Source organism: Scyliorhinus canicula, chromosome 12, assembly GCF_902713615.1.
Source record: "Scyliorhinus canicula chromosome 12, sScyCan1.1, whole genome shotgun sequence".
Classification (NCBI taxonomy): Eukaryota; Metazoa; Chordata; class Chondrichthyes; order Carcharhiniformes; family Scyliorhinidae; genus Scyliorhinus; species Scyliorhinus canicula.
In genome coordinates this window covers 157,409,884-157,430,896 of record NC_052157.1, presented here as the reverse complement: position 1 = coordinate 157,430,896, position 21,013 = coordinate 157,409,884, and the positions used below count along the sequence as shown (strand labels likewise).

The 21,013-nt window shown below is 45.0% G+C and overlaps 1 protein-coding gene across 5 annotated transcripts in view; it reads right to left on the bottom strand.

Moving 5' to 3' along the window:
* med13a (mediator complex subunit 13a) overlaps positions 1 to 21,013 on the bottom strand; it is a 213,345-nt gene that overhangs the window by 69,941 nt on the left and 122,391 nt on the right. For 3 of the 5 annotated variants that reach the window (XR_005462660.1, XM_038814673.1, XM_038814675.1), the window contains exons 12-17: positions 11,324 to 11,414; positions 10,583 to 10,701; positions 9,946 to 10,039; positions 9,151 to 9,365; positions 3,775 to 3,965; positions 1,777 to 2,708 (exon numbers count right to left, since the gene is read on the bottom strand). Coding sequence is in view for 4 of the 5 variants with exons in the window: in XM_038814673.1 (XP_038670601.1) it covers positions 1,777 to 2,708; positions 3,775 to 3,965; positions 9,151 to 9,365; positions 9,946 to 10,039; positions 10,583 to 10,701; positions 11,324 to 11,414 (1,642 nt within the window). In the remaining variant the exon portion in view is untranslated. The remainder of the gene's footprint in view (positions 1 to 1,776; positions 2,709 to 3,774; positions 3,966 to 9,150; positions 9,366 to 9,945; positions 10,040 to 10,582; positions 10,702 to 11,323; positions 11,415 to 21,013) is intronic. The other 2 variants (XM_038814674.1, XM_038814677.1) reach the window with 1 other exon arrangement.

The following is a 21,013-nucleotide window of genomic DNA, read 5'->3' as shown; positions in this document are numbered from 1 at the left end:
CATGGCTTCACAGCGCCAGGGTCCCAGGTTCGATTCACAGCTTGGGCCACTGTCCCATGTCTGCCTGGGTTTCCTCCGGGTGCTCCGGTTTCCTCCCTCAAGTCCCGAAAAACACGCTCTTAGGTAATTTGGACATTCTGAATTCTCCCTTGGTGTACCCGAACAGGAGCCGGTGGCGACTAGGGGTTTTCCATAGTAACTTCATTGCAGTGTTAATGTAAGCCTACTTATGACAATAAAGATTATAACCAACAAAAAGTAGGGCAGCACTGTGGCGCAGCGTGTTAGCCCTGTTGCCTCACGGAGCTGAGGTCCCAGGTTCGATCCCGGCTCTGGGTCACTGTCCGTGTGGGTTTGCACATTCTCCCCATGTCTGCGTGGGTTTCACCCACACAACCCAAAAATGTGCAGGTTAGGTGGATTGGCCATACTAAATTGCCCCTTAATTGGAAAAAATGGATTGGGCACTCAATTTCTGCCAAAAAAACTAACAAAAAGTCCTTTAGAAAGTTGTTCCCACTTCCAAGGTAGGTGGGAAGGAGAAAAATGTATAAATTGGTTTGATTCTTTTTCACTTTATGATGGGGTTGTTTTCCTTAGAGAAATGATTTGATAAAGGGTATTCAGAGGGATAAAGACAAAGTAGATAGAAACCGTTCCTATTGGAGGAAGGATCGGGAACCAAATATGGGGTCTAGAATCAGATGTACGGTAAATGGCAAAAGAACACAAGCAATGCATCCAGTGAGTGGTTAGGATCTGGAATGCACTTCCAGAAACTGTGATGGAGGCAGATTCCATCATGCTTTTCAAAAGAGAATTGGTAAGTACTTGATAATAAGAAAAATTGCAGGGCTATGGGAAAAAGCAGGAGAGTGGGAATAACTGATTTGGGCTTGCAGAGAGACAGCAAAGATGACGGCTGAATGGTCTCCTTCTGTGCTATAACCATTCTAAGATTGCAGGTAAGGAAATAGTTTAGATTAAATAGTAGCTTTTTGTTTTTTAAAAAGGACAGACTTTTTTTGGAGGGGTGAATGAGCAGGCAATTTGAAAGGTAAAGCTAAAAGGGAGATAATCAATCACTTCCCTCAATGTCTGGGCAGCTCAGGAATTGATTCTGATTTCGAGTGTTAGAGTAGATACATGCAAATACTCACTTTCCTATGCATTTGTTAGAATAAGTCCCACTACATAAATTATTATTTCTGTTACGAAAACTCACAGTAGCTCCATGAGCTGCATGTGGCCCAAACTCAGTAAAAACAGATTTGCAATATTATTTCACAGAGCAAGGTCTGTCACACAAGTCATGTTGAAGACATCTGTGAAACCAGGCTTGAGAAAGTCATAAGTTTGACAAAGCAATGAGCTACATTCAAACACACAAGTACAAAGCTGGGATTACTTTAAATACTTGTATTAATTCAGCTTCTGTCAAGACTTCCCCTTAACATTTCTAAATAACTTTGCCTGACATTACTAAATAAAACTTTCAAGAAAAGGAAAACAGTTGGATTTCTTTTAACCAGGGTACTTTTGTCAGTGAGTCACAATTAAAATTTACTCACAAATGTCAGAACTTGCTATTTTAGAGGGTTTTTTCAAAAATATTTGAATAAGAAAAGAAAAACAGGGAAAGAGGAGCAATTAGTGCAAAATTATTCATTTCAACGAGAAAACAAATCCAACATAATTACTAATTCGAAACAAATTAGTCAATTTCGGAATAGCATACGAGCTCCTAGCCTGGTCCATCACATTAGAGAAACTCACCGTTCCTTCTTGACCAGAGATGTAAACAAGAGCTTTTCACAAGTGCTTCGTCAAGCTTCCCACCTGACATATTGTCCATGAACTGATATCCCTGCTCCAAAGCAGTGTAACATTCCCTGTAGAAGTCTCTATCCTCCACACGTACTGGCGGACCCACTGTTCGTAATTTTGCCACTACGGAAGGATCCACTGATCTCAATGAGGAGAAGGGGTTAGTGCACTGGTCCTGAAGTAGCAGTATTAACTCATCAGGCACTTTCTCAGGCTCCTTGTGGCCACCTTCTCCCTGTTCAAGAGAAACATTCCTGAGGTCCTCTAATCGCTTTTCGGCCTCATTGCTCCAATCTGTGTTTCGCCCAATGATATCCACTTCATCTTCCAAGAAAAGACCAGAATTGTTTCCAAACCTTCGGTTCATGACAGCACTGAATCCACATGTGCATGGGTTCTGTGACTCTTTGGTAGGGTCAGGGATGTACAATCCAACATCAGCTCCTTTGATGTTCATATTACAGACACAGATGCAGCAGCTGTCAAAGCTGCAGTCTTTATAGAGATTCATGATGGAATCAGAGAGGATTAGGTTCACATAAAGACTGTGTGCTTCGGGGATGGATTGCACCGTTGCAGGTTCTACTGAATTCAGAGGGCGACATGTCGAAGGCGTGGAGGCAGGTGAATATAAATCGGAATTCTCATACTTCACAGAACCCTGAACACTTGCTGGACCCCCGCATCCACGAGGAGTGCGTGGGGTCCTTGGTGTCCTTGGAGTTGGTGCAGAGATGCGAGGAGTGGCAGGTGATGGAAGGACACCGGCACCACTATTACTGGGAGGAGCACTGTTCGTAACTCCAAATGGGGTATGTGTTTGCGGCGTGCAGGTCTGAATGTAATCTTGATCCATACCACTTCCAACACTGGGAATGTTTCTAGACAACAAAAGCAGATTATTGGTTAAACTCAAAGCAAGTACCACCTTTAAATTTTGAAGTGTGAACTCAAATTCAATTTCCAGATTAAAATGGCCCAAAGAAACTGTAGTTCTCCCATTTTGTATACAAGCTGTTATACTGGCGTACAGTATTATAAACCAAATATGCATCAGACATCGTCAAAATGTCACAGAAGCATAAATTATAAATTACCCCAATTCTTCCCCTAAAAACAATCCATATGTAAAATGTGCCACTTATTTCCACAACTAAATCTATACTGGTTGCTGCCACCTATTTTGAGAGATTCCAATCATATGGATTGAAGAAGCTATATGCAGTAGCTGAGCGTTGCAGAATTCTCAGTGTCACATGTTCATTAAACACAAGGGGCGGGATTCTTCGCCAACATGATTCTCCGATTTGCCACCGCCCGGGGGTTTCCCGCCGGCGTGGGGCTGCCCCACAATGGGAAACCCCATTGACCGGCCGGCATAACGGAGAATCCCGCCAGCCGGTCGAGGCAGAAAAGTGGCGCGGCGGGGCCGAGAATCTAGCCCAAGTTCAGCCACTGTTCTGCAAAAGGTCCCGATCTAAACTCCAGTGGGATTAATCTCTAATCATGGCATTGACAGCCTCAACGGTCATGCACAATGACACCCTGTTGCTAATCTGAACAATGCCAGACCATACCTGCTGAGTATTTCCAGCATTTCTGTTCTTATTGCAAAAATAATTCTACTCTCGTATTTCCCTGCACCTTCCCAACTTCAGATTTACACAAATTTCCCTTGAAAGTTGCAAATACTCCCTATGGAAAAGAACATCAGGCTCCTAACCTTCCCCCTCATTCTCTTACTGACATCTTTAATTCATGATCGCTGTACCACTGACATCAAAGTCAGAGAAAACAGTACTGCTCAAAGGGAATCCTTCATAATTTTAAAAGCCTACTGAATATCCCCTGCATCATTAGAATCAATTTGTTTGAGTCCAATATGCTGGTGTACAGTTAATACACAAATGCCTGCACTTGCTACACCATACTACAATTCAAACTCACATGTCCCGGATATACGGCATGGGGGGTACAGGAGGAAGCAGGTCCAGCTTGCCCACAGACCATGAAGGACGATACTCTTCCGGGAGTTTGACAGGAGGCAGACACTGGCTTGGTAAGACTTTCAGAGGTGCAAACATCGTACAACCCACGTAACTGTGGCACTTCTCAGGGTTATAAACATAAGAAAAATCCTGAGAAGAAAAACAAACAAGAGTTTAGATTAGGATTTGTTATCACGTGTGAACAACAATGCCAGGTCAAAAGAACTTAGAAGATAGGGTAGGCCATTCAGCCCATTCGATATAGTCACAGTTGATAACCATTTCAATGCATTTTTCCCACACTATCCCCACACCCTTTTACATCGCAGGTGTTTAGAAATCTGTCAATCTGCTTTAAACATACACAATGGCCTGAATTTTCGACTCCGTTTTCGGCGACGGAGCGGAAAATCTAGATGTCCAAATCATGTTTTAAGCACTGGAGCAGCCTTTAAAAATGACACCCTGATCTTCAAAGAACTAAGTTGCTGGCGGGTCAGGCTCAGGCCCTTCACTGCTGGTTATTGTCTGTCCTCAGTGACACAGCCTTTCCTGCCCACCATCGGCCTTTGCTGCATTTAGGGAAAATTCCATCCAATGACTAAGCTTCCACAGTCCTCTCGGGTAGAGAATTCCAAAGGTTCACAACCCTGAGAGTAAAAAAAAATTCTCCTGATCTTGATCCCAAGTGGCTTACCCCACAACAATTTGAAATTGTTGCCCCTGGTTCTAGACGCCCCATCTTACCTGCATCTACCCTGTCGATCCCTTGAAGTACTTTCTCGGTTTTAATAAAAATCACCTCTCATTCTTCAAAACTATAAGTACACCTAGTTTCCCCAATCTCTCTCTTCAAAGGACAGTTCCACAATCCTGGCGACAAGTCTGCTGAATCTTCATTGCACTCCCTCTATGGAAATAATATCCTTCCGAAGGAAGGACACCAGAACTGTACACAGTACTCCAGGTGGGTTCTAACCAAGGTTTATACAATTTAAGCAAGACTTCGCTATTCCTGTTCTCAAATTCTCTTGTAATAAAGGTTAACATATCATGAGCTTTCCTAATTGCTTGTTGCAGGTGCATGTTAGCTTTTAGCAACAATAAATATTTGAAATCGGAAGAGTTAACAAAGTGAGCATTGATCCTATAGAAGGTGTCCAGGGAATTGATAATGGAAAGTAGGGCTATTGCAGATTAATTAAACAGAAATTTTGCATCTTATATTAGAATTCATTATTTTTTTTAAAAAATTCATAACATGTTATAGCAGGGCACTTGGAAACATTTACCGTAATCAGGCAAAGTCAACATGTTTTTGCGAAAGGAAATCATGTTTAACCAATTTATTGGAGTTCTTTGAAGGAGTCACATGTACCGTGGATAAAGGGGAACTGGTGGATGTACTCCAATTAGATTTCTAGAAGGCATTTCTAGAATCCACTTCAACAGCTATTGCAAAAAATAAAGCTCATGGTGTATTGGGGTGGGATTGAACATTGGTTAGCTAACAGGAAATAGAGTTGGCATAAATGGATCTTTTTCTTGGTTGGCAAGACATGACAAATGGTGTGCCACAGGGAGCAGTGTTGCTCCTCAACATTTTACAGTTTATATAAAAATGACTTGGATGAAGGGATTGAAGTTATGGATGTTAAATTTGCTGACGACACAAAGATAGGTAGGAAAGTAAATTCTGATGAGGATATAAGGAGGCTACAAAGGGACATAGATAGGTTCCATAGGTGGGCACAAATCTGGCAAATGGAGTTCACTGTGGGCAAATGTGAAATTGCACATTTTGGCAGGAAGAATAAAAAGAATAAAAAAGCTTAATGCCCAAATGGTGAGATTGAAGAGCTCCGAGATGAAGACGGGTCTGGGTGTCCTACTGCATGGATCACAAAGGCTCATATACAGGTACAGTAAGTGATTAGGAAAGCTAATAAAACATTATGGTTTATTGTGAGGGCAAATTGACTACAAAAGTAGGGGGTTATGCTCAGGGTACTGGGGAGGCCAAATCAAAAGTATCGAGTACAGCACGTCTTTCGGGACTTATGGGAGGAAACTGGAGTGCCCGGAGGAAACCCACCGAACCTGGAATCCTGGTGCTGTGAAACAAAATGCTAACCACTGTGCGACTGTGCCGCCCTATAATATTGCTATGTGCGGGACTTTATCAAAAGCCTTCTGAAAATCCAAGTATACTACATCTACCGACTGCCCTTTATCACTTTTTTTAGTAACGCCCTCAAAGACCTCCAACAGATTTGTCAAACATGATGTCCCATTCATAACTCCATATTGATTATGCCCAATCAAATCATTACCATTCAAGTGTCCACTTATGATATCCTTTCTATTAGATTCTAGCATTTTTCCCTATTGCTGATGCAAGGCTAACAGGTCTGCAATCCCCAGTTTTCTCTCTCCCTTCTTTCTTAAAGAGGGTGGTAACATTTGCTACCTTCAAATCTGCAGTAAGTGTTCCAGAGTCTATAGAATTTTGAAAGATGATCACCCACCAATGCATCCACTATCTCCATAGCTTTCAACACCCTGAGATGAAGAATATCAGGTCCTGGGGATTGATCAACCTTTAGTCCCATTAATTTCTCCAATACAGCGTTATTAATACCCATTTCTTTCAATTCCTCATTCTCGCTAGTCCCTTTGACCTCCAATTCTGGGAGATTTTATGCATCTTCCTCAGGTGAAGACAGACACAAAGTAATTGTTTAACTTCTCTGCAATTTCTCTATTCCCCTTATAAATTCTCCTGATTCCGTAATAGACCCACACTTGTCTCAGCAAACCTTTTTTCCCCCCAAACATACCTATAGAAACCTTTACAGTCCGTTTTTCGTTTTGTTTCTTTTTTTGCTACTTTACATTGATATTCTAATCTCCCTTTCTTTATCAATTTCTTGGTCTGCCTTCGCTATATTCTAAAATCCTTCCAATTCTCAGGTTTCCTTGTTCTTGGCAACTTTATAGACCTTTTCTTTTAATCTTCTACAACATTTCACTTCTTTTGTTAGCCACGGTTATCTGAGTTTTCTTTTTGTGCCTTGAAGGAATGAATAGCTGCAACTATATAATAATTCTTTAAAGACTATCCATTACCTATGTACCCTCATACCTTTTATCTACCTCACGCAATTTGACTTCTTACCTTCATAATTTTCTTTGTTCAAATTTAACAACTTGGTTTTAAATTGAATACCTCACTTTCAAGCATAGTGCAAAATTCTAACACATCAGTCATCCCTAAAATGTTTGTTTTTTTAAAAACATTAGCCTTTTTTCATTAAATAATGCTAGAACAAAAATAGCCTATTTGTCTGGTCAATTAATAATAATCTTTATTAGTGTCACAAGTAGGCTTACATTAACACTGCAATGAAGTAACACATTAAGTTACTGTGAAAATCCCCTAGTCGCCACACTCCGGGGCCTGTTCGGGTACACTGAGGGAGAATTCAGAAACTCAACACACTGTTCTAGAAAACCATCCCCAACATACTCCCATTGGTCCTCCACATAATTGGTCATTAGGTTTACCCAATCCATATGCAGATTGATGTCATGATTACTGTATTACCCATGCAACCACATTTCTCAAATCTCCTGCTTAATACCATGCCCCATACTATCCCTACTGTTTGGAGGCTTATAAACAACTCCTACCAATGGTTGCTGCCCCCTGCTGTTTCTTAGATCCACCCAAACAGATTCCATATTTTGTTTTTCTGATCTGGGATCCTATCTTGCTAATATACCTGTCCCATCCCTTATTATAAGCGCAACACCACCTCCTTTGTGCCCGTCCTTCCTTAATGGCAAATATACAAATATATTGGGGCTGATTTAGCTCATTGGGCTAAATCTCTGGCTTTTAAAGCAGACCAAGCAGGCCAGCAGCACGGTTCAATTCCCGTATCAGCTCCCCGGACAGGCGCCGGAATGTGGCGACTAGGGGCTTTTCACAGTAACTTCATTGAAGCCTACTCGTGACAATAAGCGATTTTCATTTCATTTTCATTTCATACTTGAATATTCAGTTCCCAGTCTTGGTCACCCCGCAGCAATGTTTCCGTAATAGCAATTAGATCATACCCACCTACCTTTATTTGTACCTTTAAATCATCAATGTGGTTGCAAATGCTGCATGCATTCAGGTAGAGTGCCCTGAATTTTGTATTTTTGACATTATTCCGCATTCTAAGCTTAGTTGATGCTCGCGTTTATATTGCCTTCTTTCCAATTAGAGCTACTAGTCAGGTTCCCACCCCCCGACAAGCTAGCTTACACCCTCTTCAACAGCACCAGCAAATCTCCCTGCAAGGATATTGGTCCTGGTCTGTTAAGATGTAACCCGTCCAGCTTGTACAAATTCCACCTGTCCCAGAACTGGTCCAAATGCCTCAGAAATCTAATGCCCTCCCTCCTACACCAAGTCTCTAGCCACATGTTCAATCACTCAATCCTATTCTTTTGATCATGAGCACCAGGCACTGGCAGTAATGCTGAGATTACTGCTCGAGATCCTGCTTTTAATTTCCTCCCGGATTCCCTAAAATCTGTGCCTGTGGTCCCTCTCTTCTCTTCTCTCCTCTCCCCTCCCCTCTCCCTCCTCTCTCCCCCCCCCCCCCCCCCCCCCCCCTTACCTTAAGGCTGCCTGCCGGTCGCCAGTTCCCCCTCTACCTGTGCGCTCCAAACCTGCTGTGTAACCACCTCCCGAAACGCACCGCGACCCAGTTCTTACACAACAGTCACTCCAGCCACCCTCGAGTTCCAAAACCCAGAACTCAAACTTCTGCAGTGACACATACTGCATGTTTTTGATCTAGGACCCATGGTGCGTCCATGATTTCCCATTTTCCACATGAGGTATATTCCACTCGGCCGCTGACCTGCCATATCATAACTTTAAAAACTATTATTGGAAGTAGCATAATTTACCAATTACTCACCGATCAGCTTATATCCCTTACCAAAGGAATAGCCAAACATTGAAGGCAGCTCCCAACACAGACCAAAATAGCACTGAGGCAGGCCTCCGTTTATACTCCATGACAGCGTTCCTTGGAAATATCAGTTCACTTTCTCTCATTTCCTCCACCTTCAAATGATTTCTCACTATAAAAAGGTGCTACATAAATGCAACTTCTTGTTTTGGTAATAGATAAATTACCACAGGCATGTTACCAAAGTCTGAGAATATAAGCGTCTTGACATTACAGTCCATGTAGCCAATTTAATGCATTAAATTCATGTAACAAATAATTCAGAATTTTAAACTAATTCTCCAAAATTATAAATTTGTCACCTTGATCTCTGATGGTTTAGGACTACCCATTCCCTCTTCCACTTCAACCTTGAAAAGATTCAGACTTGTTGTGAAATGGTGTCCGTCCAAAATCATTCCTGGGGTGTTATCCAGGCCTCCAAACTCTTTGCAGTTAATATTCATTGGAGAATAACCTGGGCCATGCTGCTCCAAAGATGGTGGCGTTGGAAACATCTGCTGCAGATCTGCAGAGCCTATGAAAATAAATTAGTTGAGAACAGTTTGGGTAAAAACTTTCAGAATTACAAGATAATGCAATTGTCGGGATAGGTGATAGCAGAAGCCAATAGCTAGCAACACTGCGGTCACCCTATTTTAATTTTGAGTCAACTATCCAACCCACATGTCAATACTTTTATAATTATGATTGGTTCTCAAGTGTATTCCACTATTCTTTATTCAGCATTTGTGTGGATGCTTAAAGGCTTGAAGTCCATGACTTACATAATCATTAGGATATCCACAACATTCTAACAATAAAAGCCAATGGGACTTTAACACCCTTCCTCAAATAGCTGAAAGCACAAATGAACAGCCAGGGCATCCAACAAGCATTATTTGGTGTTCTCGGTTTGAGGTGCAGGTTATGAAATACATTTGGCATAGCTAATCTTATTGATTAATTAGAGCCCCATTTTCAATGGTCAAAAGAAAAAAAAGGTACAAAAAACCATTTATTTTATGTAAAGGAAACTACGTTTATTATCACAGAGAAAAATATAATGGATACCAGATTATTCTTGGATTGTATATTTTCAAAATAATTTTGCTTACTTATACAAGGGAATGTGTCAAAAGGCCCAGCCTTCGAATCCCTATTGCCCATTTTCTCATCCGATCCAACATGAGTATTTCGAGAACCAGTCTGCTGAACAAAAATATGAACAAACAAGTCATTTCTTTTTTCAGAGTAGTACATCTCAAAACTATTGGTTAAAAATAGATATTAGCAATGCATAAATGAGTAGATAAACCAATTGCAAGACTGATCTACACATATATTCAGTAAATCGTGTAATCTCCTTTACCGTTTTGAAAGAACATATTTTCATTCAAGTTTTTTTTACATTTAATAAAGACGATCATCATGTTGACTTAAGAGGGACAACGTTAAGATTTCCAGTGGCCCAAGTTCAGAAGGTTTCCAGAGATTATTCTGAAAATTAATACAACCAAACTGTGCTCGCATCTTTGTGTTATGCATATATGAAAGATCCCGCTTCGTACATCACTGAAGGCTGGCGTTCAGCACAAATATTACCATACGGGTAGAGCAGTTCCCAATTTTCTGTTATTCATGTACTAACCACTACTGACAGAAATCAGGGTTCAGGTCACCTCATCTTACCACTGTACACAAGCAAAGAAAGGCCAGGAAAAACAAATGTTTCAAATGGGCAAAATAACTCACCCCAAGTTCATCCTCATCATCAAACAGATTGTCAAGGTCTTTATATGAGACAACCAGATCAACCTCATTCATGAGACTCGTGGATGCAGTCCGACTGTGAGAGGGTGATTTTTGTCCATCTACAATTTAATGAGAGAAAATTTGTTAAAATTTTGACATAATTAATTGTGCAATAAGTCCTAGACTAATATTTTTGATTACTGTTAAACTTTATGGCGGCAAGTGAAAAATGCGGCAAAGTGGCTCCCATGAATGACTATAAAGAAACAGTAAGAAGTATTACAACACCAGGTTAAAGTCCCAACAGGTTTGTTTCAAACACTAGCTTTCAGAGCACTGATCCTTCCTAAGGTGAATGAAGAGGTATGTTCCAGAAACATCTATATTGACAAATTCAAAGATGTCAGACAATGCTTAGAATGCGAGCATTAGCAGGTGATTAAGTCATTACAGATCCAGAGATAGGGGTAATTCCAGGTTAAAGAGGTGTGAATTGTCTCAAACCAGGACAGTTAGTAGGATTTCGCAAGCCCAGGACTGGTCCTCAGCACCGTGGCAAAGACTAGAACTGTTGGCAACTTTCATACAATCTTACAAGCTTTCTAACTTTATTTACAGAAATGCACATTACAAACATGCACCTCCTAACCTAGTTTGTGCGTACTTATATACAAGAGATCAAGCGAACCCAGTGAATGCCTCTCACCAGCATACAATTTATAAACATTAAACACCTGATACCTGGCTTTGTTCCAGAATTGAATATTGACATGGCATCCTCTCCTTCCACCGGTACCATTGAGTGGGATTCACCAGCACTGTCATTGTCACCCTGTAATACAAAAACTAAAATTTACATACATGTCTAACTAAATCTATTATACTGTTGGGCTTTTATGTCCAGAATTAACTTGGATGGGTGGAATGCAGAAACTAAATATGGTCTGACAATATTAGGATTATCCCAATACTTCAGTCACAATCTTTTTTTTAAATATAAATTTTGAGTATCCAATTCATTTTTTCCAATTAAGGAGCAATTTAGAGTGGCCATCCACCTACCCTGTATATCTTTGGGCTGTGGGGGCGGAACCCCACGCAAACACGGGGAGAATGTGCAAACTCCACATGGACAGTGACCCAGAGACGGGATCGAACCTGGGACCTCGGCGCCGTGAGGCAGCAGTGCTAACCAACACACTGTGGGAAGAGGTAGAGAGTTGGAGATTGGCTATGTAGAGTATAGACGGCCAGGTTCTTTTCAACAAAAGTGAAAATGACAACAAAATCACCTGCATGTATTTTTCACACCTTACAGATAGCCCTAGAGCACCATTGAAAGGCCCGAAGGAAGGTCAGCACTCAACAATGAATGGTGTTCAAAAGAGAGGAATTAAGAGATGGATAACAGGCAACCAAAAAAAACTAAATCAGTAAGCAATTTTATGTCTCGACATTTTGAAAGGAAACAATCAGTTTTCTTTTCTGAAAATCATACCGCAGCCTAAAAAGGCAACCCTTTCAACACAAATTGAGTTTACAACTGGTGTTATTTTTAATTCAACCAATATAATTTTCAATAATTAAATCTAAATTTCATATCTAAAATTACTATAGACCAGGGGTGGGCAAACTACGGCCCGCCAAAGGTCTTTATGCGGCCCACCAAGTCATTTTTTAAAAATTTTTTTTTCAATTTTCAATTTTTTTTTAAGGTTAATGGGGGGTGGGACTGTTGGGTTACTTACTGGTATAGGGTGGATACGTTGACTTGAGTAGGGTGATCATTGCTCGGCATAACGTCGAGGGCCGAAGGGCCTGTTCTGTGCTGTACTGTTCTATGTTCTATATGAGGCGCCCAGAATCATAACCGGGTGAAGTAATTATTTTACTTAATATACTATGCGGCCCTTTAAAATTGTGAATTTCTGAATGTGGCCCTTGCACGGAAAAGTTTGCCCACCCCTGCTATAGACTAACAAATTACACATCTACAAGCTATCCTTACAATTCCAACTTTTCTTTAATATTTTCACTGTACTTGCTGCTAGAATTGTTGGGAAGTATTGATTGGGTAGACAGATGGAAGCAGAAGCTGTGTACTCTCATTCTTTAGCACACTTTAGACTGAATTATGGTCAATATATTGCACCTCTGCATAGAGCTCAATGAGCTTTTGATTTCACATGATCCCCAACCTAAATCAGCATAGTGCATTTTGAACCATGCACTCAGTTGCCTGTATCCCCACCCACATCAAGTCCTGTTCATTTACCCTGTGCTGGCTGAACCACATGAGCTCCCGGTGCCACGCAGCTTGCAATTTGAATTTTCATCCTCATGCTTAAATCCCTTAATGGCCTCAATGCTCCCAATCTCTGTAATGTCCTCCAATCATACCACCCAACCTCACCCCAGAACTCTCCGTTTCTCTGACTGATGTCTTGTGCATTTTCCTCTCCTTTCAATCCACTTGGTGCTTTCAATCTACCTAGGCCACTTGTTCAGGAATTCCTCCCCCATCTGCCTCTCCACCTTTAACTCCTTTACAACTGTGCTGTAAAATCCACTTCTTTGACAAAGCTTTTGAGTATCCCTCCTACCTTGGTTCGGCCGCTATTTTCCCACAATTATGTCATTGAACTCCCTTGGGACAGTTTGCAACACTAAAATGCAGTTTTAATTGCTGATTTTAATCAGGCTGAAAAGATTTCATATGCCCTCATTATTACAGTGAAGTCTACATACAAGTGCATCAAATACTTCCAAGAAATTGAATAACTGGTAATTTATTCTGCTGTTTGTAGAATCTTTATTTTGCACAAATTGGTTGCTGTGTATGCCTGGGTGGCAAATGTCAACACTTAAAAGTAATTGAGTGGCTGTGAAGCACTTTGGGACATTGAGGTTGCAAAATGCACTAAACGAAGACAAATTTTCTGTTAAAATGATTTTAATCACTTGACAATCACCCTCATCAACAAGCCAATGACATATTTTAGAGACAATGAACAAAACAGCAGCTGTTCAGTCAGAGGGTGGTGCAGGAATAACTGGCAGGACCAGTTCTACCCGAGGTTCAACCACCCACCACCACAAAGTCCATAGCACAGATCAAGCAAGTTTCCCAAACTCAAATTGTACGACAGTACAATGCAGCAATTTGAACTTCAAAAGGAGAACGGGGAAAAAAAAGGAGGCATCAATACAAATTAAATGGTTAAGTGGTGTTTTCTATGTTTTCAATTTTTTTTAAAGTCGATATTTACAAAGTAAATAGAATTTTCAAAATAGAAATGCAACTCTGATCCAAAGCAACACATTGAATAAACAGAAAATTTGTATTTCCAATAATTTGGAAAATTACAATCAGCAGGAAGTGATGCTGAGCAAATTGTTGGAACTGTGGGCTGACAAGTCCCCAGCTGTTGATGGGCTTTATCTTTGAGTCTTTAAGGAAGTGGCTAGTGAGTTAGTTAATTCATTGGTTTTAATTTTACAAGATTCTCTAGATTCAGGGAAGATTCCATTGGATTGGAAAATTGTGAATGTGACTCCTTTATTTAAAAAGTGATACAAAAAAAGCAGGAAACTACAGGGCAGTTAGCTTAACATCTGTCATAGGGAAACCATTAGAGGCTATTATTAAAGATGCTTTAGCAGGGGACTTCCGGTTGCGGCTATGACTAGCTAAGCCGCACATTTGGAAGCTCCTGCGACAAAGGTGTTTTTGGGCCAATTGGAGGGCCCCAACGGCGCTGAAAAAACGAATCCCGGTGGGGGAAGGTCCCCTGAGGAGAACTAGACCGATTTTATGGTCGGTACCCGGAGTGGAGCGGCAAGAAAAACGGCAGCAGCTCCCCAAAAAAAGCGGGGGAAGAAAATCAAAATGGCGGCCGGCGGCGCATCGGAGGTGTGGAAGAAATGGGCGGAGGAGCAGCAGGCCGCTCTCCTCCGTTTTTTCACGGAGATGAAAGTGGAGCTCTTAGAGTCCATGAACGCGACGGCCACCAGGTTGGTGGGAGCCCAGGCGATCCAAGAGGCGTCGATTAAAGATCTGCAGCAGGAGATGACCGCGAGGGAGGAGGAGGCCACAGTCATCGGGGCAAAGGTGGAGGTGCACGAGGCACTCCACATGAAGTGGCAGAGCCGCTTCGAGGAGCTGGACACTCGGATGAGGAGGAAAAATTTGAGGATCCTGGGCCTGGAAGAAGGCCTGGAGGGGTCGGATCTCCCGGGATATGTGGCGGAGATGTTGAGCTCCCTGATGGGGGAAGGGGCCGGTCCGGCGCCCCTGGAATTGGAAGAGGCATACCGGGTCATGGCCAGGAGGCCTAGGGCAAACGAGCCCCCGAGGGCGGTGCTGGTGCGGTTCCAGCGGCTAAGTGATCGAGAGAAAGTCCTGAGGTGGGCAAAAAGGGAGAAAAGCAGCAAGTGGCAGAACTCGACGGTAAGGGTGTACCAGGACTGGAGTGCGGAGGTGGCAAAGCGGCGGGCCCGGTACAACCGGACAAAGGCGGTGCTACACGCGAAAAAGATCAAATTTGGAATGCTGCAACCGGCGCGCTTGTGGGTCACCTACAAGGACCAACATCATTATTTCGAGTCCCCAGAGGAGGCCTGGACCTTTGTACAAGAGGAAAAGTTGGACACGAACTAAAACCTGGGAGCACCGGCGGTCGTAGCCGCCTGGGGACTCTTGATTGAGCAAGTGGCCCTTTTCTTTTTCAGGCCAGGTCGGAACTGGGTAACGGTTTCGTGGATTGTTTGGGGTGTTTTTTCTCGAACGGTTGACTTTTCTGAATATCTTGAAGGTTTCGAGTTGTTGGGTGTTTCTGTATATTTGTACTGTTGAAATCTCTATTGTGGGTCGTTGGCTTCTTATGGGGTGTCTCTTCCCGTTTCCAATTTCCCTTAGTTATTTACCCCTCTTACCCTTTTTCTTTGGGGGCTTGGGGGGGTTTTTTGTTCTTTTTTTTTCTTTTCGGGTTATGGTTATCTGCGGTTATTTATACTGTTTGATGGAGGGTGATGGTTGGGCACACTGTTAGTTGATAGCTAGTTAATTATTTTGTTATTTAAGTATGTAGTTAAGTATTTATGTATTTAGTTGCCATTGGGTATTTATATCGTTAAGTTGGGGAGACGGGACGGGGGGGAGCGGGTTGATTATGCGGGTCTTTCTTTGGGGTTTTAAGGGGATCTTTCACGGGCGCAGATGGGGTGAACCGGGAGGAGTCGGAATGTGGCAGGAGCAGCCGGGTCAGCGGAGACCAGCTGACTCTCGGGAGTACGATGTGGGGTACATCGCGGCTAGGAGGGGTCCTAGCCAGGGGGGGGGGGGGGGGGGGGGGGGGGGGGGGGGGGGGGGGGGGGGGAGGGGGGGGGCTGGGGGGGGACACCGGGTTGCTGCTGGAAAGACCAGGGACGAGAAGGGGAGAGCCGGGGGGGTGGGGGGGGGCCATCGCTATGGGAAGCGGGTCAGAAAAGGAGGGATGACCCGGGGCGAGCAAGGGACAAGACATGGCTAATCGACAGGGAGTAGGGACGGGTCGCTCTGCGACCCGATTGATCACGTGGAACGTAAGGGGGCTGAATGGGCCGGTCAAAAGATCAAGGGTCTTCTCACACCTGAAGGGACTGAAGGCTGATGTAGCAATGCTGCAGGAGACTCATTTGAGGGTAGCAGATCAGGTCCGCCTGAGAAGGGGGGGGGTGGGACAGGTGTTCCACTCAGGCTTGGATATCAAGAACCGGGGGGTGGCGATTTTGGTGGGAAAGAGGGTGTCGTTTGTGGCGGCAGAGGTGGTGGCAGACAAGGAGGGCAGGTACGTGATGGTGAGGGGTAGGCTGCAGGGAGAGAATGTGGTACTGGTAAATGTGTATGCCCCGAACTGGGACGACGCGGGTTTTATGAGGCGCCTGCTGGGCCTCATCCCGGGACTGGAGGCAGGGGGCCTGATCATGGGAGGGGACTTAAATACGGTGTTAGACCCTGGGCTGGATAGATCGAGTTCCAGGACGAATAGGAGGCCGGCAGCGGCAGAGGTGTTAAGGGGGTTCATGGAGCAGATGGGAGGGGTAGACCCATGGAGATTTGGTAGGCCTAGGGCGAGGGAGTATTCTTTTTTCTCCCACGTCCACAGAGTGTACTCTAGGATCGATTTTTTCGTATTGAACAGGGGGCTGATACCGAGAGTGCAGGACACGGAGTACTCGGCCATTGCGATATCGGACCATGCACCACATTGGGTGGACGTGGACATGGGGGAGGCGCGGGACCAACGCCCGTTGTGGCGCCTGGATGTAGGGCTGTTGGCGGACGAAGAGGTGTGCAGAAGGGTGAGAACGGGCATTGAGAACTATCTGGGTACGAATGACACAGGTGAGGTGCAGGTGGGGACGGTCTGGGAGGCCTTGAAAGCAGTGATTAGAGGAGAGCTGATCTCCATAAGGGCACACAGAGAGAGGAAGGAGAGGCAGGAAAGGGAGAGGCTGGTGGGGGAGCTCCTAGAAGTAGATAGGAAATATGCGGCGGCACCAGAGGAGGGGCTATTAAGGGAGCGGCGTAGCTTGCAGGCCAGGTTCGACCTACTGACCACTAGGAAGGCGGAAATGCAGTGGAGAAGGGCGCAGGGTGCGGCGTATGAGTACGGGGAAAAGGCGAGCAGGATGCTGGCACACCAGCTTCGTAAGCGAGATGCAGCCAGAGAGATTTGGGGAGTGAGAGAGAGGGGTGGGGACGTAGTGCAGAAGGGGCAAGAGGTGAATAGGGTCTTTAGGGACTTCTATAGGGAATTGTATAGGTCTGAACCGCCGAAGAGGAGAGGGGGAATGAAGAACTTTCTCGACAAATTGGGGTTCCCAAAGGTACAGGAGGAGCTGGTAGAAGGGTTGGGGGCGCCGATAGAGCTGCAGGAGCTAATTAAAGGGATAGGCCAGATGCAGGCGGGGAAGGCGCCGGGGCCGGATGGGTTCCCGGTGGAGTTTTATAGGAAATTTGTGGACTTGGTGGGTCCAGTGCTGGTGCGAGCCTTTAATGAGGCGCGCGAGGGGGGGGTTCTGCCCCCAACAATGTCGCAGGCCCTGATCTCCTTGATTTTGAAGCGGGACAAGGACCCGGTCCAGTGCGGGTCCTACAGGCCCATCTCCCTCCTGAATGTTGACGCCAAGCTGTTAGCAAAGGTCCTGGCAACCAGGATAGAGGACTGTGTGCCAGGGGTAGTCCATGAAGACCAGACGGGGTTCGTGAAGGGACGCCAACTTAACACAAATGTCCGGAGATTGTTAAATGTGATTATGATGCCAGCAGTGGAAGGGGAGGCGGAGATAGTGGTAGCGCTGGACGCGGAGAAGGCATTTGACAGGGTGGAGTGGGAATACTTGTGGGAGACGTTGGAAAGGTTTGGGTTTGGGGAGGGATTTATCAAGTGGGTAAAACTGCTCTATTCAGCTCCGATGGCAAGTGTGGTAACAAACGGGAGGAGGTCAGAATATTTTGGGCTCCATCGAGGTACTAGGCAGGGATGTCCCCTATCTCCCTTACTCTTTGCATTAGCGATTGAGCCGTTGGCGATGGCACTGAGGGGTTCAGGGGGGTGGAGAGGACTGACAAGGGGAGGGGAGGAACATCGGGTCTCACTCTATGCGGATGATTTGTTGTTGTATGTGGCAGACCCGGAGGGGGGAATGCCGGAGGTAATGGGGATACTAGCGGAGTTCGGGGACTTTTCGGGATATAAATTAAATCTGGGGAAAAGTGAGGTCTTTGTAATACACCCGGGAGACCAAGGGGAGGGAATTGGGAGGCTCCCCTTCAAAAGAGCAGTTAAAAGTTTTAGGTATTTGGGGGTGCAGGTGGCAAAGAACTGGGGGACCCTCCACAAGTTGAACTTTTCCAGACTGGTGGAACAGATGGAGGAGGAGTTTAAAAGGTGGGACATGGTGCCGCTGTCGCTGGCAGGGAGGGTGCAGTCAGTTAAAATGACGGTCCTCCCGAGGTTCTTGTTTTTGTTCCAGTGTCTGCCCATCTTCCTCCCCAGGGCCTTTTTCAAGAAGGTAACGAGTAGTATCATGGGGTATGTGTGGGCACATGGCACCCCGAGAGTTAGAAGGGTCTTTTTGGAGCGGAGTAGGGATAGTGGAGGGCTGGCGTTACCCAACCTTTCAGGATATTACTGGGCGGCAAATACATCGATGGTACGAAAGTGGATGATGGAAGGGGAGGGGGCAGCTTGGAAGCGTATGGAGAGGGCGTCCTGTGGCAACATAAGCTTAGGGGCACTGGTAACGGCACCATGGCCGCTCCCTCCCACGAGGTATACCACGAGCCCGGTGGTGGCGGCCACCCTCAAGATCTGGGGGCAGTGGAGGCGACACAGGGGGGAAGTGGGAGGTCTGATAGGGGCACCACTAAGAGGGAACCACAGATTTGCGCCGGGAAACACAGGAGGGGGATTCCAGAGCTGGCAGAGGGCGGGTATTAGACAACTGAGGGACTTGTTTATAGAGGGGAGGTTTGCGAGCCTGGGAGAGCTGGAGGAGAAATTTGGGCTCCCCCCGGGGAACACGTTCAGGTACCTCCAAGTGAAGGCATTTGCCAGACGACAGGTAGCGGGGTTCCCCGCGCTCCCCGACAGGGGGGTGAGTGACAGGGTGCTATCAGGGGTCTGGGTCGGGGAGGGGAAGATCTCGGACATCTATAAGATTATGCAAGAGGTGGAGGAGGTACCAGTAGAGGAGCTGAAAGATAAGTGGGAGTTAGAGCTGGGGGAACAGATAGAGGACGGGACATGGGCAGACGCCCTGGAGAGGGTCAACTCGTCGTCGTCATGTGCGAGACTAAGTCTCATTCAATTTAAGGTACTGCATAGAGCCCACATGACGAGGACAAGGATGAGTCGGTTTTTCGGGGGTGAAGACAGGTGTATTAGATGTTCGGGAAGCCCTGCGAATCATGCACATATGTTTTGGGTATGTCCGGCACTGGAGGAGTTCTGGAAGGGGGTGGCAGGGATGGTGTTGAGAGTGGTGGGGTCCAGGGTCAAGCCAGGATGGGGACTTGCGATCTTCGGGGTTGGGATGGAACCGGGGGTACAGGAGGCGAGGGAGGCTGGAATATTAGCCTTTGCGTCCTTGGTAGCTCGGAGGAGGATCTTGATTCAGTGGAGGGACGAAAGGCCTCCGAGTGTTAACACCTGGTTAAACGACATGGCAAACTTCATCCAATTGGAAAGGATCAAATTCGCCCTGAGAGGGTCGGTGCAGGGGTTTTTCAGGCGATGGCAACCCTTCCTAGACCTCTTGGATCAGAGATAGAAACTGAGGCCGTGACAGCAGCAACCCGGGAGGGGAGGGGAGGGCGGGAGGGAGGGGGGGGGGAGGGGGGGCAAAGACGAAGGAAGTACGGTAGCGGTGGTGGCACGGGCAAGGCCTGCCCGAGGACGCTGCTAGAAATGATAAGTTGGTCTGACTGTCGGTTCGCCGGCGGCGGCGGGGGGGGGGGGGGGGGGGGGGGGGGGGGAGACGCGCGAGTAGGCGGGGGGGGGACTTTTTTCTTTTTTTTTGTTAAGTAGGGGGGTTTGACTTTGTTTTGTTATAACTTAAATGTAAATGTAGGGGGGGTTAAAATGTTTGTATTTTGAAAAATTTCTTCAATAAAAATTATTTAAAAAAAAAAAAAGATGCTTTAGCAGGGCACGAGGAAAAATTCAAGGTAATCAAGAAGAGTCTCGAATGGTTTTGTGAACATGTTTATGTTTAACCAATTCATTGGAGTTCACTGAAGTAACGTGTTAATGGGGAACCGGTGGATCCACTGAACTTTGATTTCCAGAGGACATTTGATAAAGTACCACATCAAAAAAGTGATTAGGGAAAATAAAAGCTCATGGTGTAGGGAGTAACATATTGGCATGATAGAAGATTGATTAGCTAGCAGGCATCAGAAAGTAAGAATAAATGGGTCATTTTCTGGTTGATAATTGCTGGGGCTACAGCCTTTTACAGTTTATATAAATGACTTGGATGAGTATGGTACGGTTGCTAAATTTACTAATGTTACAAAGATAGGTATGAAGGTAAGTTGTGAAGAGGACATGAGGATTGCAGAAGGAGATTACGGATAGGTTAAGAGATCAGGAAAATGGAGTACAATGTGAGAAAATGTGAAATTGCCCATTTTTGCAGGCAGAATTAATAAAGCATATTATCTAAATGGTGAGGGATTGCAGATCTTAAGGTGCAGAGGGATCTGGTGCCCGAATGTATGAATCACAAAAGCGTAATATGTAGTACAGCAAGTAATTAGGAAAAGTAACAATTTTTAAAATTTGTTCAAGGAATGTTGGCATCGCTGGCTGGGCTAGCATTTGTTGCCAATCCCTAAATGCCCTTGAACTGAGTAGTTTGCTAAGCCATCTCAAGAGGGCA